This window comes from Urocitellus parryii, chromosome 3 (genome assembly GCF_045843805.1).
Source record: "Urocitellus parryii isolate mUroPar1 chromosome 3, mUroPar1.hap1, whole genome shotgun sequence".
Classification (NCBI taxonomy): domain Eukaryota; kingdom Metazoa; phylum Chordata; class Mammalia; order Rodentia; family Sciuridae; genus Urocitellus; species Urocitellus parryii.
This window is the reverse complement of record NC_135533.1, coordinates 42369589-42393176: the sequence shown is the minus strand read 5'-3', so window position 1 is coordinate 42393176 and position 23588 is coordinate 42369589. Positions and strand designations below refer to the sequence as shown.

At 37.9% G+C, this 23588-nt stretch overlaps 1 protein-coding gene across 10 annotated transcripts in view; it reads right to left on the bottom strand.

Moving 5' to 3' along the window:
- Nucleotides 1-23588, bottom strand: part of St7 (suppression of tumorigenicity 7) — a 259768-nt gene that overhangs the window by 46786 nt on the left and 189394 nt on the right. For all 10 annotated transcript variants that reach the window (XM_026410555.2, XM_026410563.2, XM_077796709.1 and 7 more), the window contains one exon: nucleotides 13669-13783. In XM_026410555.2, coding sequence (XP_026266340.1) covers nucleotides 13669-13783 — 115 coding nt within the window. The remainder of the gene's footprint in view (nucleotides 1-13668; nucleotides 13784-23588) is intronic.

Here is a 23588-nt window from a genome sequence, read left to right as displayed (position 1 = left end):
AACTAGCATATGTGTGGTGTGTGTGTGTGTGTATAATTTGTCCACAGCACTTTAACTGTGCTGTACTATCTCCAAGTTCTGATTAAACAATAACAACAACGGTAATACCAAGAAAGAACCTGGGGAAAGGATTCTAGTGATCACCATCAATCTGCAACTATCTGCAATGATACATGTACAACTATTTATTAATTAGGTATTATGACCATATTGCTTCATGTTACCTCAAAGAATAGCATCAAAAATATTATCAAATGGTTTGTTTAAATAAAGATATAAACTCTTCTATGACATTCCTCCAATTTAGATTTTTAAAATAGCTATTTAAACTAATAAGATACACTTTTAAGTACTACTGTGTAGATTCTAAATATTTTCACATCCCTTATCTCATCTGTGTTTATTTGCTAGAGCTTCTTTTGTATATTCATGTTGAATCTTTAATCACTTCCTTTTCTCTTAAGAATCCATAAACGATAGAAACATATTTTCTAGAATTTTGCTGGGATTTACTTATTTGCTGAAAATCTAAGAAATGAACCAAAGTATTGAAGGAAATGGAAAATAGAATGAATAGGTATTAATACAATATTTTATGCTCCAAATAGTACTACCAGAAGACAGAAGCAAAGAATTAGACATTAGCCCAAGACAGCCATTGTCATTCCCTTCAATGTCTTTTTCTTTTTCAGATGAAGAAATACAAGCCTAGAGGAGCTAAGGGATATTCTTAAGAGCTACCAGCTAACGACTAGCAGGGGGGTCCTGGAGATCATGTCCTGCCTGTGTTGCCCCTGTCTAGGACTGCTAGTAATGACACTGGCTTTTACTTTCCCTGACATCTTTCTCATGCTTTCTTCTAGTTCTACTTGGCATGTGGGGGAACAGCTCTCAAGCTGTTCAAGCCTCAAGACTTACTTCCTCTGGACTTTCCTAAACACCTGTGTATAGGTTTTTGCCTCACTTGTATATACTGAGACTTAGCTACTTGTCATTCTGATGTTTTCACATACTTTAATCATTTGTACTTCTTTTGCATCTTTTCCACTGGGAGGAATCATAATTTCATCATTTAGAGTCTCCCATCTCTCCTGAACCATTTCCCAGTTAGAAAACAAACCTTTATAGCCTATGCCAAATCATGTCAGCACATAGTAGGTTATATTTATTGAATCTATAGGTTCATATTTATGTTTCCTTTGAATTAATTAAAAAGAACATGGCTTTGGCTTTTTGTTGTTATTGGGCTTTGTTTGGGTTTAGATTCAAGGATGTATCTATGATTATTCTCCTTTTGTTTATGATTTCTATTAACCTCCACTAATAGTTCTTCTTTTTGTAGAAATTATATCCAGGGTGTTACTCATGGGCTTTTTCTACTTTATCAGGACCTGAAGTGTCAACAAGGTCAAAGTTGATTAGATGCTTTGTTTTAGCAAATGAAACTTGTAGATCTACCTTGACAGGAATTGATATCATGGACTTCACTTTTCAATTTCAACCTTTAATGTAAAGGATAGGTAAGTACCCCACCTGTTCCCCACCTTTCACATTTTTCCTCCTCATGACATTGTTACGACCCAGCAGAAGTATGTAGGTGTTGATGGATTACGTGGGCACTGGCAGCCTCTTCCTCATGTCTTAGTTACTCCCCTGAAAGATTATCTGAGGTTTGTGCTGTGTCTACATCAGCCTCAATTTGCCGTAGTGAAAAGATCACCAGAGAGCAAATGAAAATAAGTGGTTATAGTTTAAAACAGAAAGTTTTTCTCACCCAGGAAACAAAAAAAGTCTCAGCATTGGAATTCCTGTTTTTTGTTTAAAGAAGAAAAACCAAATTCTTTTTTTTTTTTTTAAAGAGAGAGTGAGAGAGGAGAGAGAGAGAGAGAGAGAGAGAGAGAGAGAGAGAGAGAGAGAGAGAGAGAATTTTTAACATTTATTCTTCAGTTCTTGGCGGACACAACATCCCTGTTGGTATGTGGTGCTGGGGATCGAACCCGGCCCGCATGCACGCCAGGCGAGCGCGCCACCGCTTGAGCCACATCCCCAGCCCAGAAAAACCAAATTCTACTAACAATTTTATACTAGTGTTGGAAAACCTTGCAAATCCTTCCCTCGATAAAACAGTGCTTCAAAACAGTGTCTGAAATCACCTCTGGGCCCTCTTCAATGTGCTCCAGTCTTTTAGGTCTGAGAGCTTTCACTTTGTGTTGGACTCTCAATAACTTTGAGCCACACAAGGATAAATGTGAAGCCACAATGCCACTCTCAATGTGGAGTCAGATTACAACCTTCCTCTGCTGAACTTGCTACCAGGTCTCTCAAAGGCCTTTAGAATTAAACTGGAGCTAGACCCAAAGTCCTTTGAGGTCTGGCTCCTGGTTAACTCACCTAAGGCATCTTCGTCCTGCAGCATACCCATTCTCCATCTCTCTGCTCTGTGGGATTCAAGGAGTACCCCACGTAAGATACATTAATTGTTGTTATGGTGTAGACATGAAATGTCTCCCAAAAGTTCATATGTAAGACAATGCAAGACTGTTCAGAGGTGAAATGATTGGGTTACGAGAGTTTTAACTGCTGACGTGGATTAACTGGATGGTAACTGCAGGCAGGTAGGGTCTGGCTGGAGGAAGTAGGTCATTGGGGTGGTACCTTTGTGGTTTATATTTTGTCCCTGATGAGCAGAGCTCCTCCTTCTCTCTCTGCTTCCTGGCTGTCATGAACTGGCAGCTTTCTGCCATTACACCCTTCTACCATGATGTTCTGCCATACCTTGGGCCCAGAGCTACAGTCAGCCAACCATGGACTGAACCTCTGAAACTCTGAACCAAAATAAACTTTTCCTCTTTTAAGTTGTTCTTCTTAGGTGTTTGAGTCACAGTGACAAAAAACAAACAAACAAACAAACAAACAAACAAAAACTGACTAAAAATAAATTGTGCCCCTGAAATTCTAATGTGCTCTTTTTGGCCTATGCATCTTCACTGTCTGGTTCAGTTCAGATAGCACCTCCTTTGGGAAGGTTTCTCTCACTTCCCCTTGCTGGGTGAGGCATCCCTTTATTCTTGGCTTAAAGTCTATCAAATTCCTTATACCTAGGGCAATTGTTCGTTCCCTTCTTTGCTACTCCTACAGTATACTTAGGAGTAAATCTGTGTTTCTTTATCACTTTCAGCCCACAACACAAAACAATGTTTAAACTATAATTGGTAGTCAGTGTTTGCTGAATGAAATCCTGAATAATGTACTAAAATCTCAAATCCCTTGATAGCGGCATCCTTCTATTTAGCTGAACAATTTAGCTCCTGGAAACCAAATTGGTCAGTGTTGTTGGGGGTTTTAAGAGGGAGTCAGAAATGCATTATTTCTCAACATGTGTTAACCACATTTGTCTTTGTGGAGTCCCAGCACAATGCACTGTGTTGGTTCACTAATCTAGATGTCGGTTTGAAACTGCAGTGGAATACTTCCTTCCTGCAGTAGGAAGAAAAAAAATTGTAAAAGCCGAAACAAGGTTGAAGAAAAGTAGAAGAATCTTTGGCTAGAACAAGGAAGGCCAGCCACACCTCTCCTTGCTCCTTAAGGACCCTTTATTGGAAGGATTCTGCTGCAAGTAAAGGTCATCATAGGAAGAATTCCTCTGTAGTTTTCAAAAGTCATAAATGGCTCATGATAGCAAAAATCCAACGCAATAATCTTGGGGAAAAAAACTTGTGGGGTAAAAATTTAGATAGGATAAAACAATTTTTAGTGATTTTTTTTCAGCTAATTTCTTCAGTTCATCCAAACTGTAGCTTAAAATGAATTATTACTGTTCCTATGCATGAGATAAGTCAATTGAGGGTCAATTTTCATATCTATGTTTCTAAAATTTTTTCAGTGGTAGTTTCCAATAGATAAATAAATCTCAAACTTCTTCACAAATGAAGACACTATGCAATAGCGGCATGGACATCTACTGATTCAGTCATTGACCACAGATGCTCCAAATGACTACCCTATTACACAGAGGTCTGAGATTAAAGGACATAGGGCTTACTCTCAAAGACTTCATTCTTTGAACTGGTTATAGCAAGTTCCTAACAGATACACTGCTTCATCTTCATCAAACACATCACGTGTGTGTGTGTGTGTGTGTGTGTGTGTATGTGTGTGTGTGTGTGTGTGTCTAACATCTTTCTCCATTAGCATGAAACTGTGGTGACACATACTAGGTCATATCTGTATCTGAATCCAGAAGCACCTTATAGTATCTTTAACATAAGGATTTGATAGATCTTTGATGAAATAATATGAAAAAAAAATCCTAGTTACTCTATGTAACCTTTTAGGATTGTAAAGTACTAAGTGCTGGTAGAATACCCCAATTTGAAAATCCAAAATCCAAAATGCTCTATTATCCAAAATGTTTTAAGCAGCAAAGAAGTTTTGAATTATGGAGAATTTTGATGTCAGATGATCAACTATACAAACATTCCAAAATAAAAAACCAGAAAAACAAAAAACAAAACCAGCCTGCAAAATCTGAAATAGTTGTGATTCCAAGTTGTGATACTCAACATGTATCCCTTTTCTTGGTCAAGCAACAAATTGACCAGACATACTTGAAGTTCGTGTTAGTCCAACACATGTGTCCTTCACAGATGCTTCTGGAACCATGAAAGAGACAAACAAAAAACGGGGGCAGGGAATGAAGACAAAAGCGGCCCACCTCTTCTTCGCAACCTGTTTGTGGATTGTGATGTGTTGTTACTATTCCATTTTTTAATGTGGATGTGCTACATAAATTTCTCTCTTTACTCCTATTTATGATATTATGCAAAGAAGACAATAGAACTACAGAATCCTTTTGCCCCATGATCAAAAAATCAATTCAAGGCCCTCTTTCAACCAGAGGGGAAAATTCACTGAAAAAATAAAAAGGATTGACACACAAGAACCCAGAAAAAAAAATTGCCACCTGGGATTTTGATGATTCAATTCGGAAATTCTACATGACCTTAGTAATTTTGGTCAGGAGGAAGGGCAGGCTACACACGTTCAACTACACCCAGAAAATTTCATTGTATGCTACAAAGCCAAACACCAGATGTTATTGCAACTTTTGGACTGGATTGCCCATGGAGGTCTGTCAGAGGGCCCTTCTGTGGCTGGTGCCTTGAAGCCAAACACGGCAGTTTCTGTGGTGCTAATGGCTGGCTGGGGAGGAATGCTACCTTGGTAAATTAGGATAACTGGGCAATAAGGATTACTAAAGCCAACATAAATATACAGGGTTTGTACATGTGTCAACTATGTGAATTACAGATGTATGCACTCATGGAATGTCTTCTCCATCATGAAAGAAGTTTCCCATGCACACAGTCCTCATTGAAATGACATTTATCATCAGAACTCTTATAGTCCTTCACCTGACAGCCTATCATTTGCTTTAAAGTAACCTTTAAGGCTAGTCCTCTTGGCAGATCTACCTCTTGGTGTCCCAATCAGCAGAGTATTTAGTCCAAAGCTTTGAAGAGCTATCATTTCTCAGCAACTCTTGATTATTTTCTTCTTTGAAGTAGCAATGTGGTTCATTTGCTCATCTTTTACATAAGTATTATCTTCAAGCACATTCTTGATCTTTTAAATAACAGCAAGCCCAGAGAAGGGAGCTGGTCTAGGTTTAGAGCTGCTAAAAGGGATTGGCAGTACTCCAAATCTTTTTTTTTTTTTTTTTTTTGCAAATGTAGTCTAATTTTATAGTGAATGTTTCCAGAGTTGCTTGTGCCTGTGGTATCAAAATTCACATCTTACACTTGACCAAAAGACACTGTTTTGGAGGTGTGGGCAGCCTGACATGTAGAGTGCTGATGAATACAGATCTCATTCCCTGGTCTTCCTGACATCTCAAATCCCTCTATCCTTGCTTACTCCTCAAACATAAATGGAAAACAGACTAACAAAAAGACAGGGTATCCAGTGACCATTTCAGTGATGATGGTTAAATAACTTTTGCTGATTATAAGGCCTCAGGCCATGAAAAAGGTTTATGAAATTTTTACTTATAACTACATGCTTACTCTGCAAAACAATATCAGCAAAAAGCTTTTTCTCTGAATAGTCTGAAAATAGGTTCCCTAATGGCTTTCTTTACAACTTCTGTTTTCAATCTACTATGATGAAAATATTTCCTCCAGTGTTAGAAACACATCCCATTCTAAAAAGTATACCCTTTGCATATGACCAGATGGCAGATAATAATGATAATTTAGGATGAACTTGATGGCATCAATAAAAATGGTATTGATATAGTTGTTGCAGTTATATATATATTCATGATAATAAAAAAGACTAGCTGTTCCTTACAAAGAAGTTTTTGGCCCCAAATTTAGGACAATCACGAAATGATTTAATGGCATAAATATCCAAAAGAGCTTGGATCTCTATTTCCATTGGTGCAAATTACTCGAAGGCTGAAGATGTTCTGAATGCAAAGAAATGATCTGTCTTTTGACCAGGAATAAAAATCCTTGGCATTTCTGTTTTCAGGTTTCCAAAAATTTAAGAATTAATAGAGATAAATTTAAGTATTTGAGTTCTTATGAAATATCAGTATGTATCTTATTAGATACTTGAAATGATTTTAAAAATAGGCCATGACACTGCCTTGTGGGGGAGAACAAAATTGGGCTCTTATTCTCACATTTCAACTAACATTTTGTGTATGGTTTTCTATTTTTTAATTAATTGTTTATTTTAATTAGGTTTATATGACAGAAGAATGCATTTTGATTCATGTACACAATGGCAGCACAACTGTACATTTCTATGGCTGTACACAATGTGGTGTCTCACCATATGTGCACTCATACATGTACCTAGGGTAATGATGTCCATCTCATTCCACCATCTTTCCTGCTCCCATTTCCCCTCTCCATGCCTCTCTCCCTTTTGCCCCATCAAAATTCCTCCATTTTTCGCATGTTTCCCCTCAGTATGGATCAGCATCCACTAATCAGAACATTCAACCTTTGGTTTGGGGGGATTGGCTTACTTCGCTTAGCATGATATTTTCCACATCCATCCATTTACCTGCAAATGCCATAATTTTATTATCTTTTAATGCTGAGTAATATTCCATTGTATATATATATATATATATATATATATATTCTATATTTTCTTTATCCATTCATCTAGTGAAGGGCAACTAGGTTGCTTCCACATTTTATCTACTGTGAATTGAGCTGCTATAAACATTGATGTGACTGCATTACTATAGTATTCTGGAATAGCTGGTTCCATTCCAAGTTTTCTAAGGAATCTCCATACTGCTGTCCAGTATGTTGCACCAATTTGAAGTCCTACCAGCAATGTATGAGTGTGCCTTTTCCCCCACATCCCCACCAACATTTATTGTTGTCTGTATTTTTGATAACTGCCATTCTGACTGGTGTGAGATGAAATCTTAGAGTAGTTTTGATTTGCATTTCTCTAATTACTAGAGATGTTGAACATTTTTTCATATATTTGTTGATTGAATATATATCTTCTTCTGTGATGTGTCTGTTCAGTTCCTTAGCCCATTTATTGATTGGGTTTTTTGTATTTTTGGTGTTAAGTTTTTTTAATTCTTTATATATCCTGGAGATTAGTGCTCTATCTGACATGCATGTGACAAAAATTTGCTCCCAAAATGTAGGCTTTCTCTTCACTTCATTGATTATTTCTTTGGTGGAGAAGAAGCTTTTTAGTTTGGGTCCATCGCATTTATTAATTCTTTATTGTATTTCTTGTGCTTTAGGAAGTCTTGTTAAGGAAGTCAGATCCTAGGCTGATGTGATGAAGATTTGGGCCTACATTTTCCTCTACTAGGCGTAAGGTTTCTGGTATAATTCCAAACTCTTAAACCATTTACTTCTCTCAATATGTTCTATATTTTTCTGCTTAACCTATCTTTATTCAAGTTGTTGCTCCTGCCATGAATGCCTTCCAAGTTGTACTGGTATTTGTATTTGCAAATCTGCTTCAAGACTCAGAACTACTGCTATGTCATTAATGAAAACATCCCAGATCCTGATCTCACCTTCTTCCTCTTCTTTCTGTGCCCCATCAGGGTCAGAAATAATCTCACTTCTGCAATTCTAAGATAATCGTTTTAAAAATATCCCTAATGTTATTTATCATATATTTGTTCAGAACATTTATGCATATTTAGTTCCCTGATAAGGTTAAAATCATCTTGAGACCAAGAACCACAAATTTAATTGATTTATTCCACATATCGTTATGTATTTCTTAGTTTGAGGATATGCACATATACAAAATAATATATGAATGAGTACATAACTAATAAAAGGGAATAGAAAGTATCCCTTTACTTTAATTGTAATAATACTGTAGGCTGAAATGGACAGTCTTTTAACATCACGGTTTAATTATAACTGTTTTTGTAGTCTTAAATTATCCACTATAACTGCTTTTAAGTGGCCTTGAGAAGATGAACCCAGAGCCTTGTGCATGCTAGACAAGCACTCTGCCAACTGAGCTATGTCCCCAGCCCAGCTGGTTTTCTATTTGAATGAGATTGATCAAGAATCATGAGGTTCAGGATTAGCAATCTGGGTTCTTTAGAGTAGCTAACAGTTTCTGAATTCTTAATTTGTATATTCCATGAAGTTCTAAATACTTACCAGGAATTAAACTACTTTAATCCTCCCAACAAATTATCAACTGTGGGATCTTGGGCAATTTGCTTAGCCTTTCCAAACCCTGATTTCATTTCCAGAGAACGAGAGAAAGGCTTAGAAGATTGATTTGTTTGAGTTCACTCAGTGAGGACTGGAAGGGCCAAGCAAGGACCCAGTCCACTTCCTCACCACTGGTCATGGCTTCTTTTTAGAATTAGCCAGACAGGCAGAGCTGGATGCTCCCAAAGGTACCCTGTAGCCCTCACATTCACTTGCACCATGTGATTCTTCTAAAACTTAAATGCACAAATGATCATGAATAAGAAATGCATGAATCCTTTTCCAAGCTACCACTCTAATCTTTGAGACTGACCCTTCAAACTAGGTGGCCTATAAATGATTTTTGAAAAGCTCATAACAACTGCTACAATGGCTTCAAATGAAGGTTCTGATGAACTCATGATCTTGAAAACATTGCTATCTCTATAACAAATGTATGACTGAAAAAAGAGTGATAAATCACAAAATAAATGATCACTACACATCAACTTCCCTTTGTGAGAAAAGAAATCAAATACAAATTGATTGAAGATCATTTCAGAAAAAAATAAGCAAAAACATGACATACATTCATTTCTTAAAGAACGATTAGAAAGAAATCTTACAAGACAATTTGGCATTACCAAAACTTTGCACCACAGCCCTAGACCACGTAATTCATGACTTTAAGGATGAGAGGGGCAGAGCATGTAGCTTCTGCAAGGCTTATGTTTATAGGAAACACATGGGATTTACAGCTGCTGGATCTGGATGTGAATCCCAGCCCTGCAGTTGTCTAGGAATGTGTGGTCTTGCAAGTAACTTCAACTTATAAACCTCAGTTTCTGCATCTGCTCAAAATGGAATTACTGCCTCATGGCAAGTTATTTGATGGTACAGATAATGCCTATGATATGCTTGGACATGAAAGTTTCTCAATAAATTGTAGCTAATAATAACAAGTACAATGGTATTGATAATTAAATATATATATATATATATATATATATATATATATATATATACTGTCACCAGCAGAGAGAGTAAGTGCTAGTTAGGCGCCTCAGCCTGGAGTGGATCCCTTGTTTTGTATCCTTGGCTCTTCTTTCCTCGTGGCATTCATATTGTATTTAACAATGATCTCAGTTGATCTCATTCCTCTCATACCATCTACATGCCTTTACTTTAACATCTTTGGCTCTTCCTGAGAGCAAGGTACTTCTCAGCCACACCACAGCTAAAAAGTGGAGCTAACAAATACACTTATGGTGAGGATAAATGGGTTCATCTGTGAAAGCTTAAAATCATATATGACACAGACACATTATAAGAACCAATTAAATGCTAGGAAGTGATGTTGCTGATGTTGTTTTAATCATTTGGTGAAGGTCATTATAGAACCAGGACCAACCACCTGGATAAAAACTGCGCCATATAATGTTGGTTAATAAATTGGAAATAGAAGAGTATGAAAATTCTTGGCAGTGAACAAGTAGTGTTTCAGACTAATGACAAGAATAATAAAACACAAGATGTTATCTCAAGGGCAAAACCAAAATTAGGTTGCAGATTATAAGGAGGTTCAATCAATTAACCAGGTAATCCTAGTAGAGACCCAGGGTTTCCAAAGTGCTTCACTATAAGAGGAGTTTGAGAATATGAAAGATATTGAGACTCAAAGCCAAATTTTTTTTTTTAAAGAGAGAGTGAGAGAGGAGAGAGAGAGAGAGAGAGAATTTTTAATATTTATTCTTTTAGTTCTCGGCGGACACAACATCCCCGTTGGCATGTGGCGCTGAGGATCGAACCCGGGCCGCACGCATGCCAGGCGAGCGCGCCACCGCTGAGCCACATCTCCAGCCCAAAGCCAAATTTTTTTAATGATAAAGAATAATGAGGCAAGGAGAGTACATATTGCTTCCCCCTCCCCCCAAAAAACAAAACAAAAAAACATTTCCTTTTTTCCCTGTGTCTTGCCATTTTTCTAAACCCTTTTTTGCCACGTTTAGAAAAATAGCATTGATCCCACTGTGTCACTTCCCCTCATACCACTTAAGACATTCAGCTACCTAAACAAATGTAATGAACAACTGCCATTCTTATAAATCTTCCAAGAAACAGCTATGCAACTAGAGAATCCTGGTTTGCAAAGATAACATATAATCCTGTTGCTTTGGGTGTGGCTTTGTGCAGAGGGATGTAGGGGCTGGAATTCAAACCACTGCCTCCAATATCTCATAGATAAGAATGATGACACTTGAGCCAGGGTGAAGAACAGGGTGTCCCTACAAGCTGTCTGGCCTTCAAACCTTCTGAAGCACCCACTACTTTGCACAGGGCCTGATAAGAGGCCAGCAGCCCAGTCAAGGTCCTTTGGGTCTCCAGAAAAAGTAACAGGGAGGAACTTGAAAGAACCCACTTCAGGGTATGGGATGAGGAACAAGAGGCATGTTTTTCAACAGTTGTGAGTGGTTGCAGTGCACCCCTCAAGAACAGTAACTTCAGCAGCCACTTCATTATATTTCTACTGTAAATGATACAGGCCTGAGCCAAGTCAGCACCAAAACTCCCTACAGAATTTAGTGGAGGTTAGGTCATCTGCACTCTATTGACAACTGCTGAACTGAAAACCTCTAACAAGGCATCTCAGCAACAGTATGTGGCCTGCCACTAATGAGGCTCTTTTTCCATGAATAATGAACAAGAACATCATCTCTGTTGCCAGGTACACAACATAAACAAAGCTCAACACAGGCCCTTGATATGGTGAGTTTGTCCATTTGCAACAAAGGAATTTTTCAAAGTGTGAGCCAAGTTTTAGTGGAGGGTGGGACAGGCTGTTGTAACAAATAATACGAACATATGTTATCAGAATCTAATAAATCAGCTTTTGGTTATTGTGGAACAGAGGCTGTGCGATGGGACACAGGGAGACAATGAAGGCTCCAAATGAGTTCATTTCTTTATTTTGCAATCAGTTTTATAACACAGGCTGATGATTTCTGTAAATGAACTGAGATCTTCATGAAAGGACTCTTATGAGACGTGTGATCCCCAAGGCACTATTGGTTAAACCTCTATTTCTTACGCCTTGATATATCAGGCTGAGTACTGGTCAGTAATGGGATAGGAACACTGGAACCTTGTTGTGACATCTGGAAAAGTGCACTGCCACCTGAACCCATGGACATGGGACTAGGTTTCTTTGGTATTAAAAGAAGCTTGGGCTTGGTTGTGGCTTAGTGGTAGAGCACTTACCTAGCATGTGTGAGGTACTGGGTTCCATCCTCAGCACCACATAAAAATAAATAAATAAAATAAAGATTCATTGACAACTAAAAAAGAATTAAAAGAAGAAGAAGAAGAAGAGGAAGCAGGAGCAGCAGCAGCCCAATGTGTGGGCACTGTGGCTACAGGAAAGCCCCTTAGCTTAGGCTCTCAAGCTTAGACCACTGTTCAGAAGAACAGGAAAATTCCAGCACGTAAACAGAGAATAAAAGTGAGCTGACATGAAGGCCAAACAGTCTTTATTTTGTTTACTTTAAAGTGTTCCACAGATACTTTTCTTTTTCTAAAATAAGTTCCATACTAGGTAGCACATATCTTCTTACACAGGGTGTTCATGTCCACATAGCAAAACGATGCTATCACTGGCAGAGGGCATTTAGTTCCCACCAATTTAAGCAAAAACAAAAAGTCTCAAAAGGCCTCAATTTCGCTCAACTGTAAGGAAAACAGCTCCAACCCATTTCAGAGATTCCTTATAAAGAATTTTGTGGAATTTTATGAAAAATAAGACCTAAATGAAAGTTTGCCCTACATGCTTGACGAATTCCTGAGACTTTGTAATCTGAAAAATTCTTTAAATGAATTAAACATGCTTACTAAAGAAAGAATATCTTATAAAACAAAAAAAATGATTATGCAATATAAGTAACACTCCATAATATTCATTTTACATGCAAACACATTTATTTCAGGGAGAAAGTCAACAAAATAAGACAGAATAATATGAAGTTCTGCAGAACTTCTAATAGCTAGGTCATGACAGGTAATTATACAGATAATTTTTTTGTGTATGGTGTTAAGAATTAAACCCAAGACTGCTTTACCCCTGAGATACACTCCTGGTCCTTTTTATTTTTTTGTTTTAAGACAGGGTCTCGCCCAGTAACTGAGGCTGGCAGCAAACTTTCTATCCCCCTGCCTCAGCCTCCCAAGTCACTGTGATTATACGCATGAGCCATTGTGCCTGACTTATGCAGATAATTTCTGTACAAAGAATCAAATGGTGAGTTCACAAATAATGGTAATATGAACAGAAGAGTTTAAAATCTCTAGGACGTACCAGTTAATCTTCTGGTTTTTTAAGAACAGCAACCAGAATGGTGAAGAGACTTTAAAGCCCATTCTAAAAAAAGAAATGGGGATATTCTGCTAGTGAGGAAAAGACCTAGGGTAAAACAGACAGGGTTTTATCTTCAAATGTTTACTGAGCTGTCACAAGCACAAGGACTACTAGCTGTTCTATACTGCTCCAGAGGCTCAACATGACCAACAGGTAGTGCTCACAGGGAACCAATGTGGTGTCACAGCAAGACCTCTAACAGTCAGTGCTGTCCTAGACCTCTAACACTCTGCTGCCAGCACAGTGACTCCTGACCATGAAGGAATAAAGCAGAGTGAATATAATGACCTGCTGGGGAGAGAGCACCAGGGGAGTCTGTGGGGAGGACGGAGAGGATTGGGAACAGGCCACATGAAGTTTCTGCCCCTACTAAGCATGAATTTCTAAAGATTCTCTAAAACACCATCATGAGACTGGAGGTGAAATTCTTTGAGAAGAGAATTACCTAGCTGCTATGCTACTTGAAATGATCCTTTCAGTTTAATCACTGGGACATGTCAAGAAGAGAGCGAGTTCTCAAGAACATACAAACAGCCAAGGACTCACCGTCATATTTTGCTAAGACTGCCTGAACGTCAGCATATGCTTGAAGTTCCAGAAGGGCTTCTAAAAGATTTTCATGGATGTTGAACATGCTCAGAAGAGGGAACTCCTTCATTAACTAGAAAAGAAGACACCAAGGAATGTACAACATGATGTTTGGATATACACAGTGAAATGATTACTACAGTCAGAACATTTTAAGAAATAAATATTTCTCTTTTTAAAAACATTTTTAAACTTTGTTTTATTAGTTTACTTTTTTATATGGTGCTGAGGATCAAACCCAGTGCCTCACACGTGCTAGGCAAGTGCTCTACCACTGAGCCACGACCCCAGCCCAAATTTTTTAAAAAATTTTTGTACCAAGGCTTGAACCCAGGGTCTCATGCATGCTTGGCAAGTGCCCTACCACTGAACTTACATCCCCAGTTCTTTTCTTTTATTTTGAAACAGAGATCCACAAAGTTGCTGAGGCTGACCTGGAACTTTTGAGCCTCCTGACTCAGTTGCTAGGATTACAGACATGTACCACAGAATCAGGTTTCTTATTTTTTTTTAAAGCTATTACCAAAGCATAATATTTTTCTAGTATAAAAGTATAATTCATAATACTGGATTATAAGTTTTCACATTATTATGTTTTAAAACTCAAATAATTTTTTTCTATTTTTTCCCTGAAATTTTAGAAAAATGGAATTTCTGGTTATAGTTTAATGTGCTTGTGTGTTTCTGGAGATCAAACTCAGGGAACTACCATGGAGCTATATTCCTATCCCAGAAAAATGGCAGGTTTTTCTTTGTGAGATTCTACTTACAGTGAAGAAAATCCAAAAAAGAAAGATTTTCATAAAAAACTGAAGAAGATGGTCAATAATGACAAAATGTTATAGAGAAACCAAATAAGGTAAAAGCTAAAAAATAACTCACAGGCTTTCCCAGATCAGTGGTAAGCTTGTTAAAAGCAGTTTGGACGAAATCCAGAGAACAGAAGGATAAGAAATCAGGCACTATTCTTTTGAGCATCCTGGGAGGGGTGGGGCAAAGGTAAGGAGAAAAAAGTAGAAAAGTAGCTAGAAGGTGACACAGTTGAGAGAAAATTTATCAGTAGGGACAGGAGTGGTGGTCAAGAAGGAAGTTCACAAGTTCCTGCCTGGTGGCCTTCTGAAACAGGGAATACATGGTGGGAGGAAGTTTAAAGATAGGAGTGAATTAGTGGCTAATCTAATTCACAAAGGAAAAGAATAATTAGGTAAAAATATAAGAATGGCAAAGGCCATCTCCAGGACCCAACAGATTGCAGACCATGAATTTACAGAGGCTACCACTGCCATGGTTGTTGAGTCCCAGCTAGCAGTGGTCAGCAGTCCAGTGACAGCAAGACATTTAATGATGACGTTGAGTGTGGGCAGACCAGATTAGGTTCCATGAAAAGTCAAGGAGCAAGAGAGTTGGCTGTAATGGTGAAACAATGGTTAAAGGAATGGCCCAAACCTTCTAGGTTACATGGAGAAGAAGTGAGGTCCAAATGGAGTTAAAATAAATAAAATTAAACTTCATGGGAAAGCAAAGACAAAGAAGAAAGGACCAAGAATTTCACAGTAAAATCTTATCTTAGAGAAAGGTATCTCATTGTAAAAGACGATCAGATCCTTCATAAAGCACTCGTATATTTATGCTCCTCCAAATGGATCAACTGATTTCTACTATAAAGACTTCTAAACAATTGATAATTCTTTTTTATGTCAACATCTTTAAAGCAATTATGCTGAGAGAAAAACAGGCTAATCCACTGCCACGGAGGAACTAAGTGGATGCACTGCAGGGACTTCTTCCTTTATTAGGAACATTTACCATATTGTTTTGTTTTATAAAGCCAAGAATCATTTACCATATCTTTAAAAATAAATAATTTTCTGGAACCCCAAAGAGCATCATATTACCAGTGAAAAACACCTATCAAAATGATCATGTGTTCATGACTGACAGTCTGAACCCCACTGAGGGACCTGCAGTATTTTCATTGTTAGTAATGGAAGTGAATAAGATGACACCACGCATTGTTGCTGTTCTGAAACCAATAAAAGTATTTCTTGTTCTGGTTTACTTTGATTCTGGCTGACATCACCCTTCAATTTTTTTCTCGCTAATTAAAGTTTGTTAGAAGAAAAGCTCTCTGCCACTCAGCAATTGGCAACACAATAAAGGCATTCTCTAAACTGCAACATTTAAACATTTATTGGTTTTGACCAATTCCTCAGGTAACATCAAACTTCAAGGAAACAAATCGCATTCTGTAATTTAAAAACTGTATTTCCAAATATTAGTTGCTAAAGATTAAAAATTGAGTTTTATTAAAACCCAGTCAGACCCTGTGCACCAACATGGCAGTCTCAGATAGTTTGAACAGAACTTTTGTGAGGAGCTTGAGCAGCTGCTCTTTCACTAGGAGCTTGGACAGAGTATACTGTGCCGCCCCAAAATAATCACCAATGAGAGGCTTTTAAACATGAGGAAGAGCACATGTTGAGGAGTAATCTAATTCATATGACAATTTGGAAACTTAGCTTTCTTTATTTAACATAAACAAGATGGAAGAGTGAACCTTCTGCTATCTCTATCACTCTCCTTAGTCCTTTGTAATAATCTTAGAAACCAAGCCTATGAATGCTCTCCTAGCCTGTTACCTCCCCGCTGCACCACTCACTGTAGCAGCTCTCCCCACAACTCTTCTCCATCTACTGGTCCTGTCCCACAATATAGCTGACTCAAATCCCTCTTGTGGATACCCTCCAGTCCTCTTCTTGCTTGACCTCTGCACCATTTGACAGTTTGATGAGTTTTTCCTTGAAACTCTTGTCTCTCCTGGCTTCCTTGACACCATTTTCTCCTGGGTTTTTCCGTACAGTACTTGAAGCTCCCCATCACCTGCTACTTAGGAGTAAATCAGTTTTCAGGTTGTGTTCCACTTCCTCTTACAAACAGCTGATGTCTAGAATTACTTTTGTATCCAGAGTCTCAGTCTTTATGGGATGGCTCCCACATGCCAACATCCTGCTCCAACCTCTCTACTAAGCTGTCGGATCAATTTATAAATGATCTCCCTGCAGGTCAACCCCTGTGTCCTTAAAGGCAACATACCTAACATTGAATTGATAACTTCCCCTTCTCTAGATTAACCCTTCAAACTTGTTCTTCCTCGTTGGTATTTTCTATTTTGGAGAACAGTGCTGTTAATGTGCCTGTCACCCTCTTCTACAACACTACAACCACTTTAGAAAGTCCCCCAAATACCTTAATTAATATGTAAAAAGTGCTGATATCTTTCATCAAGTTCATAGAAAGCTGTATATGAAAAAAAATTAAAAAGCCTTAAGAATCAGTACCATCTTGTCTTTTCTCTGATGTGCTGACAATAAGTTAGCTTCTGGCCTTGTACTTTGTCTAAATTGCTTAAGTAGCCACCTTAGTTGGCCTGCCTCAGGTTCACCTCTATTGATTAGCTCCTTGCTAATGCAGAAATATTCAAAGGTGAAGTGATTGGACTGTGAAAGCTGTAGCCTCTTCAGTCCATCCTAGTTTAAATGAATAGACTGTAGGCAGGTGAGGCATGGCTGGAGTAGGTCAATCAGTGGGGGTGTGCCCTGGATGGATGCACCTTCTCTTCATCAGCCTATCTTCCTGGATGACATGAGGTAAGCAGTTTTCCTCTGCCTCACCCTTGGGCCATGATGTTCTGCCTCATCTTGGGCCCAGAGCAATGGAGACTCTAGACTGAGACCTCTGAAACTGTGAGCCCCAAACACAGTTTTCCTTCTCTAAATTGTTCTTGTTAGGGCATTTTGGTCATGGCAACACACAACCTCTTTCCTATCTACCCTTCACAATGCTATCATAAAGGCTTCTAAATATACACACTGGATCCATCATGCCCTGGAGGGCCACAGCTATCCCACTAGACTACAGAGGTAGCTAGATCCATCCCAAGGAAATAATCAGATGTGAATACAAATTTACAAATACCTTGTTTATCACATTATTTCTACTAGAAAAAAATGCAAGCATCTTAAATTTTAACCAATTATTAGACACTAAATTATGGTCAGAGTCATCCTCTGGACTATTACATGTAATCAGTAGAATTTCTCAAAGAACTTTTAATAGCATGCCTAGAAGTGCTGGAAAACAATGTAACATTAGAAAAAACAGGATACAAACTATGTTTTGCAATTAGATCATGCTTTTCTTATGTCTTTATGCATAAAACATACTTTGTTAGAAATATACTAAAAAGTTTTAAACAGTGACTATTTATGGTTGGTGAGATTAAAAGTATTTTTTTAAATTTCTTCCATATTTTCTGTATGTTCTAATAGTTTTAGAAGCCCTTTGCATACATTAGATACATTGGGGGGGGGGAGAGTGAATATTTTTAAGAATACTGGCTTCATGTCAAATTCAGGATACAATCCAAAATCTTTTGCATGGCAAACAGTCCTCCATGACCAGTCCCTGTCGGCCCCAGCAGCCTTATTTCAGTCACTTCATGCACACTATGCTCCAACAATGGAAAAGCTTTCCGTTTCTTAAATGTGTCACCTTCACTCATGTTTCTATCTTCCAGCCGCCCAGCCCTAGAGCACTCTCCCTTCTTCCTCCTTAGTCAATCTGACCAACTCAACTTTATGACTCCTTAGCCTGCCCCCAACTATTGACTTTTTACCCTCCATCTGCAAGCGAAGTGCACCTGACTAAACTACCAGAGTCCTAGTCACAATAGTCTCCTGATCCACCTTCTCCATGAGTGGTCTGGTCAGGGACTGATCCATCATGGTGCTCTATACATACTTCATGAATGGAATGTTTTCTTACATTCTATTCCTTTGGGGACATATTCTATGAGTGCTGCCACAGACCTACTTCAGGCTCTTAGGTTACATATCCCTGAACATGTTGTTCTTCTATTTACATCTTCTATTATCCACATCTTGGAAAAAAGGTATAGCTAGAAACTGTAAGTTTTGACTCTACATACAGAAGAAATTTCTTTCACAAAAGTGTAAGAAAATATTTACATATTACATATTTACAGCTGCCTACATGTGTAGTTGATGGTCTAGAGAAGACCCTACCGCTGAAACTCTTTATGCAGAGAGTCCAGTCACAGGTCAAGGATATAGACCTTTCAAATCCTGTAATTCCAGAGTAAAAAAACAAACAAACAAAAAAAAACCTCCCAGCTCCTAAGCACTACTTTAAGTCCCTTTCTCAGCTCATTGCCAGATCCCTCTTGCCTCTCCAGTCTTCTGCAGAATTCAACTCTACCCTTGTCAGACCAGACTGTTACACACCATTCCTAGAATTCTTTCTACAGTTACTGGCCACTATGTTTTTGCTCAAGCTGATTTCACCACCTGGAATACCTTTTTCTCTCATTTACAAGGCAGCCTGTCAAAATCACCCCACCCTCCAAAGTACAGATCAAATGCCACCTCCTAAAGTCACAGCAGCATAGAAAGTGAGAGCCAGAAGAGCCCATGGAGATCATCCAAACACCCTCCTCACTTTACAGACAAGCTCTTCCCACCCCCGCCCCACCAAGACACAAGGAAGGCTGCAAATTCAAGTGATTCAGCCAAGGTTAATGCCGGGACAATGATTCAGCCCCAGTCATCAGCACTGCGTCCAACTTTCAACACATCAGACCCCTCCTCTCTGGACTGCCAAGTGCAGGAGAACTAAGCCACTTTGCTTATGCTTCTGATACAATACTTAAGTATCTGCTTTGTACTGTGTTTACATGGATTTAAGAAGTAGCTGTGTCATAGGAAAAAACCCTGTATTCGGAATTATTTCTGAGTTTAAATCCAACCTCTGCCACTTACTACCTGTGTGATTTTGTACAACTTACTCTGGTTTCCTAACCTCCTGGATCTCAGCTCATGTGGCCATCTTCTCAGGTTCTGTCTACCACCCACCCCACTCACACTGCCATTTTCTATGGCTTCTATTATCTTCTGAGATCATTTTATTTGTTTATGTAGCTGAATATTAGATAACCCAAAAGGCAAAACAGAGAAGAATTAAATAGAGAAATAACAGGCAGTAGTATTATTGGAGGGATCAACAAACATTTCTAAAAGGGTCAGGGAATAACTATTTTGTGGTTTTTTTAAGCCATATGGTATCTGCCGCAACTACTCAACACCAACATCATTGCTTGAAAGCAGCCACGGATAATATGTAAATGAAAGAGCAAGGTTCTTCTCATAAAATTTTATTTACAGAAACAGGCCACAGGTTAGATTTAGCCCATACGTCTTGGTATGCCAACCCCTTATTCATAGGAATCAGATTAAAAAAACCAAAGAGTTTTCATGAGAGTTTCATAGGGATAATGTACTTTTAAAACATACCATCTCTTACACATAGCTGGTTCAGTAGACTATAGTACTATGGAAGAAAGCCCACACTAAACCAAACCCAATCCCTTGCCCACCATTTATGCATCTCTAAGGAGTGACACACTGAGATAAGCATTGAGTAGGAGGGACTGAATTTCTGTAAATGGGGGACTGAATAGATGAAATGGAGTCTACTCACATGAGCAGCAAAAAAAAAAAAAAAAAAAAAAAAAGAGCTAGAACTGAACTTCTCTGAATGTGGACAAAACCGAGCAGTTCTGAGTGATGAAATACACTGCAAATATGACACCATTTAATCCAATTTTAAAACACACATAAGAAAAAACCACATGTAGTTTATGGGTACGTATTATTAAAATGTATGAAAACAAGCTGAAGAAATTAACGCATTAGCACCATAGAGGAGGGAAAGGATGTGAACGGTAGTCACAGGGAGGCTGTCACTTACCTATATTATTTCTGTTAATTGAAAAGAAGAGGAATGAAAATGCGCTAAATAAATAGATAAATATTATCAGCTTATTACATGTAGTGTTATTTGTTTTTAATTCTAGATAGTAAAACTGTTATTTTATGTTATTCTTTATATGCTTTTGTATTTTAAAAGATTTCTTCCTCAAAAATAGTAAGTTCATTAGATGTACTTTTCATGTGTGATTCCTCAGGTCATGAAGAGATCAATTTTCATGAGATGTAGAGTTGTTGTGTTTTCTGTCTTTTGAGGCAAAATTGTATATTCTCATTTGGGGTTTGACTGTATTGCTCCTGAAATTGTTGCTAGTATCTAAAACAAGATGTCTCTGACTAAAGAACATTTAGAGAATTTTCCCCAAAAATATTCTGGGGAAAATAATTTGTTTCAACAGATTTTGACACACTGTATATGAATTCTATAATGATATCAAATTATTGTTAATATTACATGAATCATAGCTTAGTAAGATTTCCACTTCTTAATTCTCTGAGTTGCAGGGAGTAGGTTCATTACAGATTTGGTATGAGGAACTATGAAAATAACTATTTCATCCTGAAGGATACTTCAGAGTTAAACTAACTATAAGTAAGTTTCTCCCTGTCTAATCCTCAGCATTAATATTGGGGTTAGGCATAGATAGACTAATAAAAAAAATTTTGTCATAGAATTCCATCTTGTTTCTTACCCTAGAACCACATCAATGACCCCCATGCTCATTGTTTTCAAAATAAAAAGGAATGTATTTTTTATGGTTTGGATATGAGGTATCCCACAAATCTATATTAATGCAGGAGGTGAAATTATTAAATTATAAGAGTTGTAAACTAATTGGTCCATTCTAATTTGACTGGACTAACTGGTGGTAACTATAGGCAGGTGGGGCATGGCTGAAAGATATGGGTCACTGGGGGTGTGCCCTGAAAGGGTTCACTATCCTTGTGGCCTCTTCCTCTATCTCTCTGCTTCCTGGCCTCCATGAATAGAGCAGCTTCCCTCTACCAGGCCTTTCTGCTATGATGTTCTGCTTCACCTTGGACCCAGAGGAACAGAGTCAGTAAACCTTGGAGTAAATCTCTGAAGCTGAGAGCCAAAATAAACTTGCTCTCACTTAAGTTTTTTGGTCAGGTATTTTGGTCACAGTAATGCAGAAAGAGAAGTGGGGGAGAGAGAGTGTGTGTTTATCATGGGAGAGAAGACACATTTTGGAAGTCAAGAGCATGGCTACCTTTGCAATCAGATCTAGTTTTACGTTCCAGGATGGTGGAGTTTCTGAATCCTGGAGGATGACACCTACTTCACAAGGTACACATGGCTCCCACCCAGACACAGTATGGGGCCATTATCTTTATATGATGTTGACAAAGGTATAGTGCATTTTTGAAATATTATTTGTTTTGCCATGGTGTGACTAATTTCCTTTTTGTTTTTAGTTGCATAATACCATGCAGTATATCTCTACATGTTTATTTTAAAATAATGTATAAAAATGACTTGGTGACATAATTAGCCTTTCTATTAAGAAAAGACTGCAGTTTCCATATCAAGCTTGAATGAAAGCATATAATAAATACAGAGGCCTGTTTTCTATAAGCTAAGTCATTCTAAATAAATCTTTAAACTCACTCACTATCTAGCATAGTTCTGTTTATTTATTGCTTGCTATCTTCTCCACACTGGTAATTGCTTTCTCCTGGCAGCAAGAAATTTATATGCCCTGTTTTGCCCAAGTATTACAGTTTATGTAGAAGGAAAACACCATCTCTCCTATAATTCCTCTAATACCTGTGGGGAAGAACATGGGATGGGCCAAGGATAGAATTTCAGTTTCAATTTTACATCATCTGGCTATTGTCAGTTCAAGTTTATTTCAATGGAAGAATTTGAGGCACTTCTGAGGTTAACATTTATGAGCTCAAATGGGGGTGGGGGGAGAGGAGAGTTAATTCACTGGATTTGAAATACTCTATGGACATAATTTAGAACTACAGTCTGTATGTTTTTTCTCAGCTGACTTACAGGATGAAAACAACAGTTTAAAGCTTTCAAGTTTGATTTGTATCTATTTAAACATTTTATTAGTTTAGCTATTCATGTATTGTTCCTTGAGTGAGAAAAGCAATGGGAAAATTCTTACATATTTTAAGGAAGAGGTAATTAAAAGAGAGCCTTAGCCAGATTCCTACTGAGGTCAATGCAGGCTTAGCCTAATTAAAGTTTATAGAATTTGGCCTGTATTGTATTCAAACAGCAGATACTATTTTCTTATAGTCACAAGTTTGACATTATTTAATTACAGTTTCAGATAGAGGCATAAATAGAAAATAGAAAGGACACTCTATATTACTTGGTTGTTATTTTGTCAGTGATTTTTACTCTCACTATGGGCCATGAAAGGGAAATACTTGCTTACATTAGAGTCCTCAGAGGCCCATGAGAGTTCCATTTACACAGATCACCACAAAATGCAGCCTTGAGAGGATTAAACACACTAATAAGAAAAGTCATTTTCAGAACTAATTCACAGGCAAATATTAAGCCGCATCTATTGAAAAGTAACACATTCAATACCTGATTTGCATGGACAGTTAGTGAAATCACCAGTTAACTAGCGCTTCACTGAACCGTCACATTCTATAAAATGCATCCACTAACAAGAACTAAAGATCCCAACAAGGGTTGCAGGCATGAAGATGATCTTAAGCGAGTTCTGTATTTTCTACAGACTCAAAAGACTATCTAAATAATTACCTACTTTTTCCTGTCAAAATTGTGTTCTATTTATTCCAGAAAGGTAATTTGCTTTAAAAGTTTCAGTGAACAAGACAAACTTTTTGTTTACATAGCTCCTAACAAAAACACTTTCAGCACAAAACTTCCTCTCCATTTGTTCCTCAATCAACTAAAGATAAAACAAGCACAACCCTGGGCAGAACCTAGAAATCTTCAGAGATTCTCTTCTTTGACCACTGCCTGCCTCAGTGACAGTTTTTTAGCTTACATCTAAGAACATTCCTTTCCAAAACTTT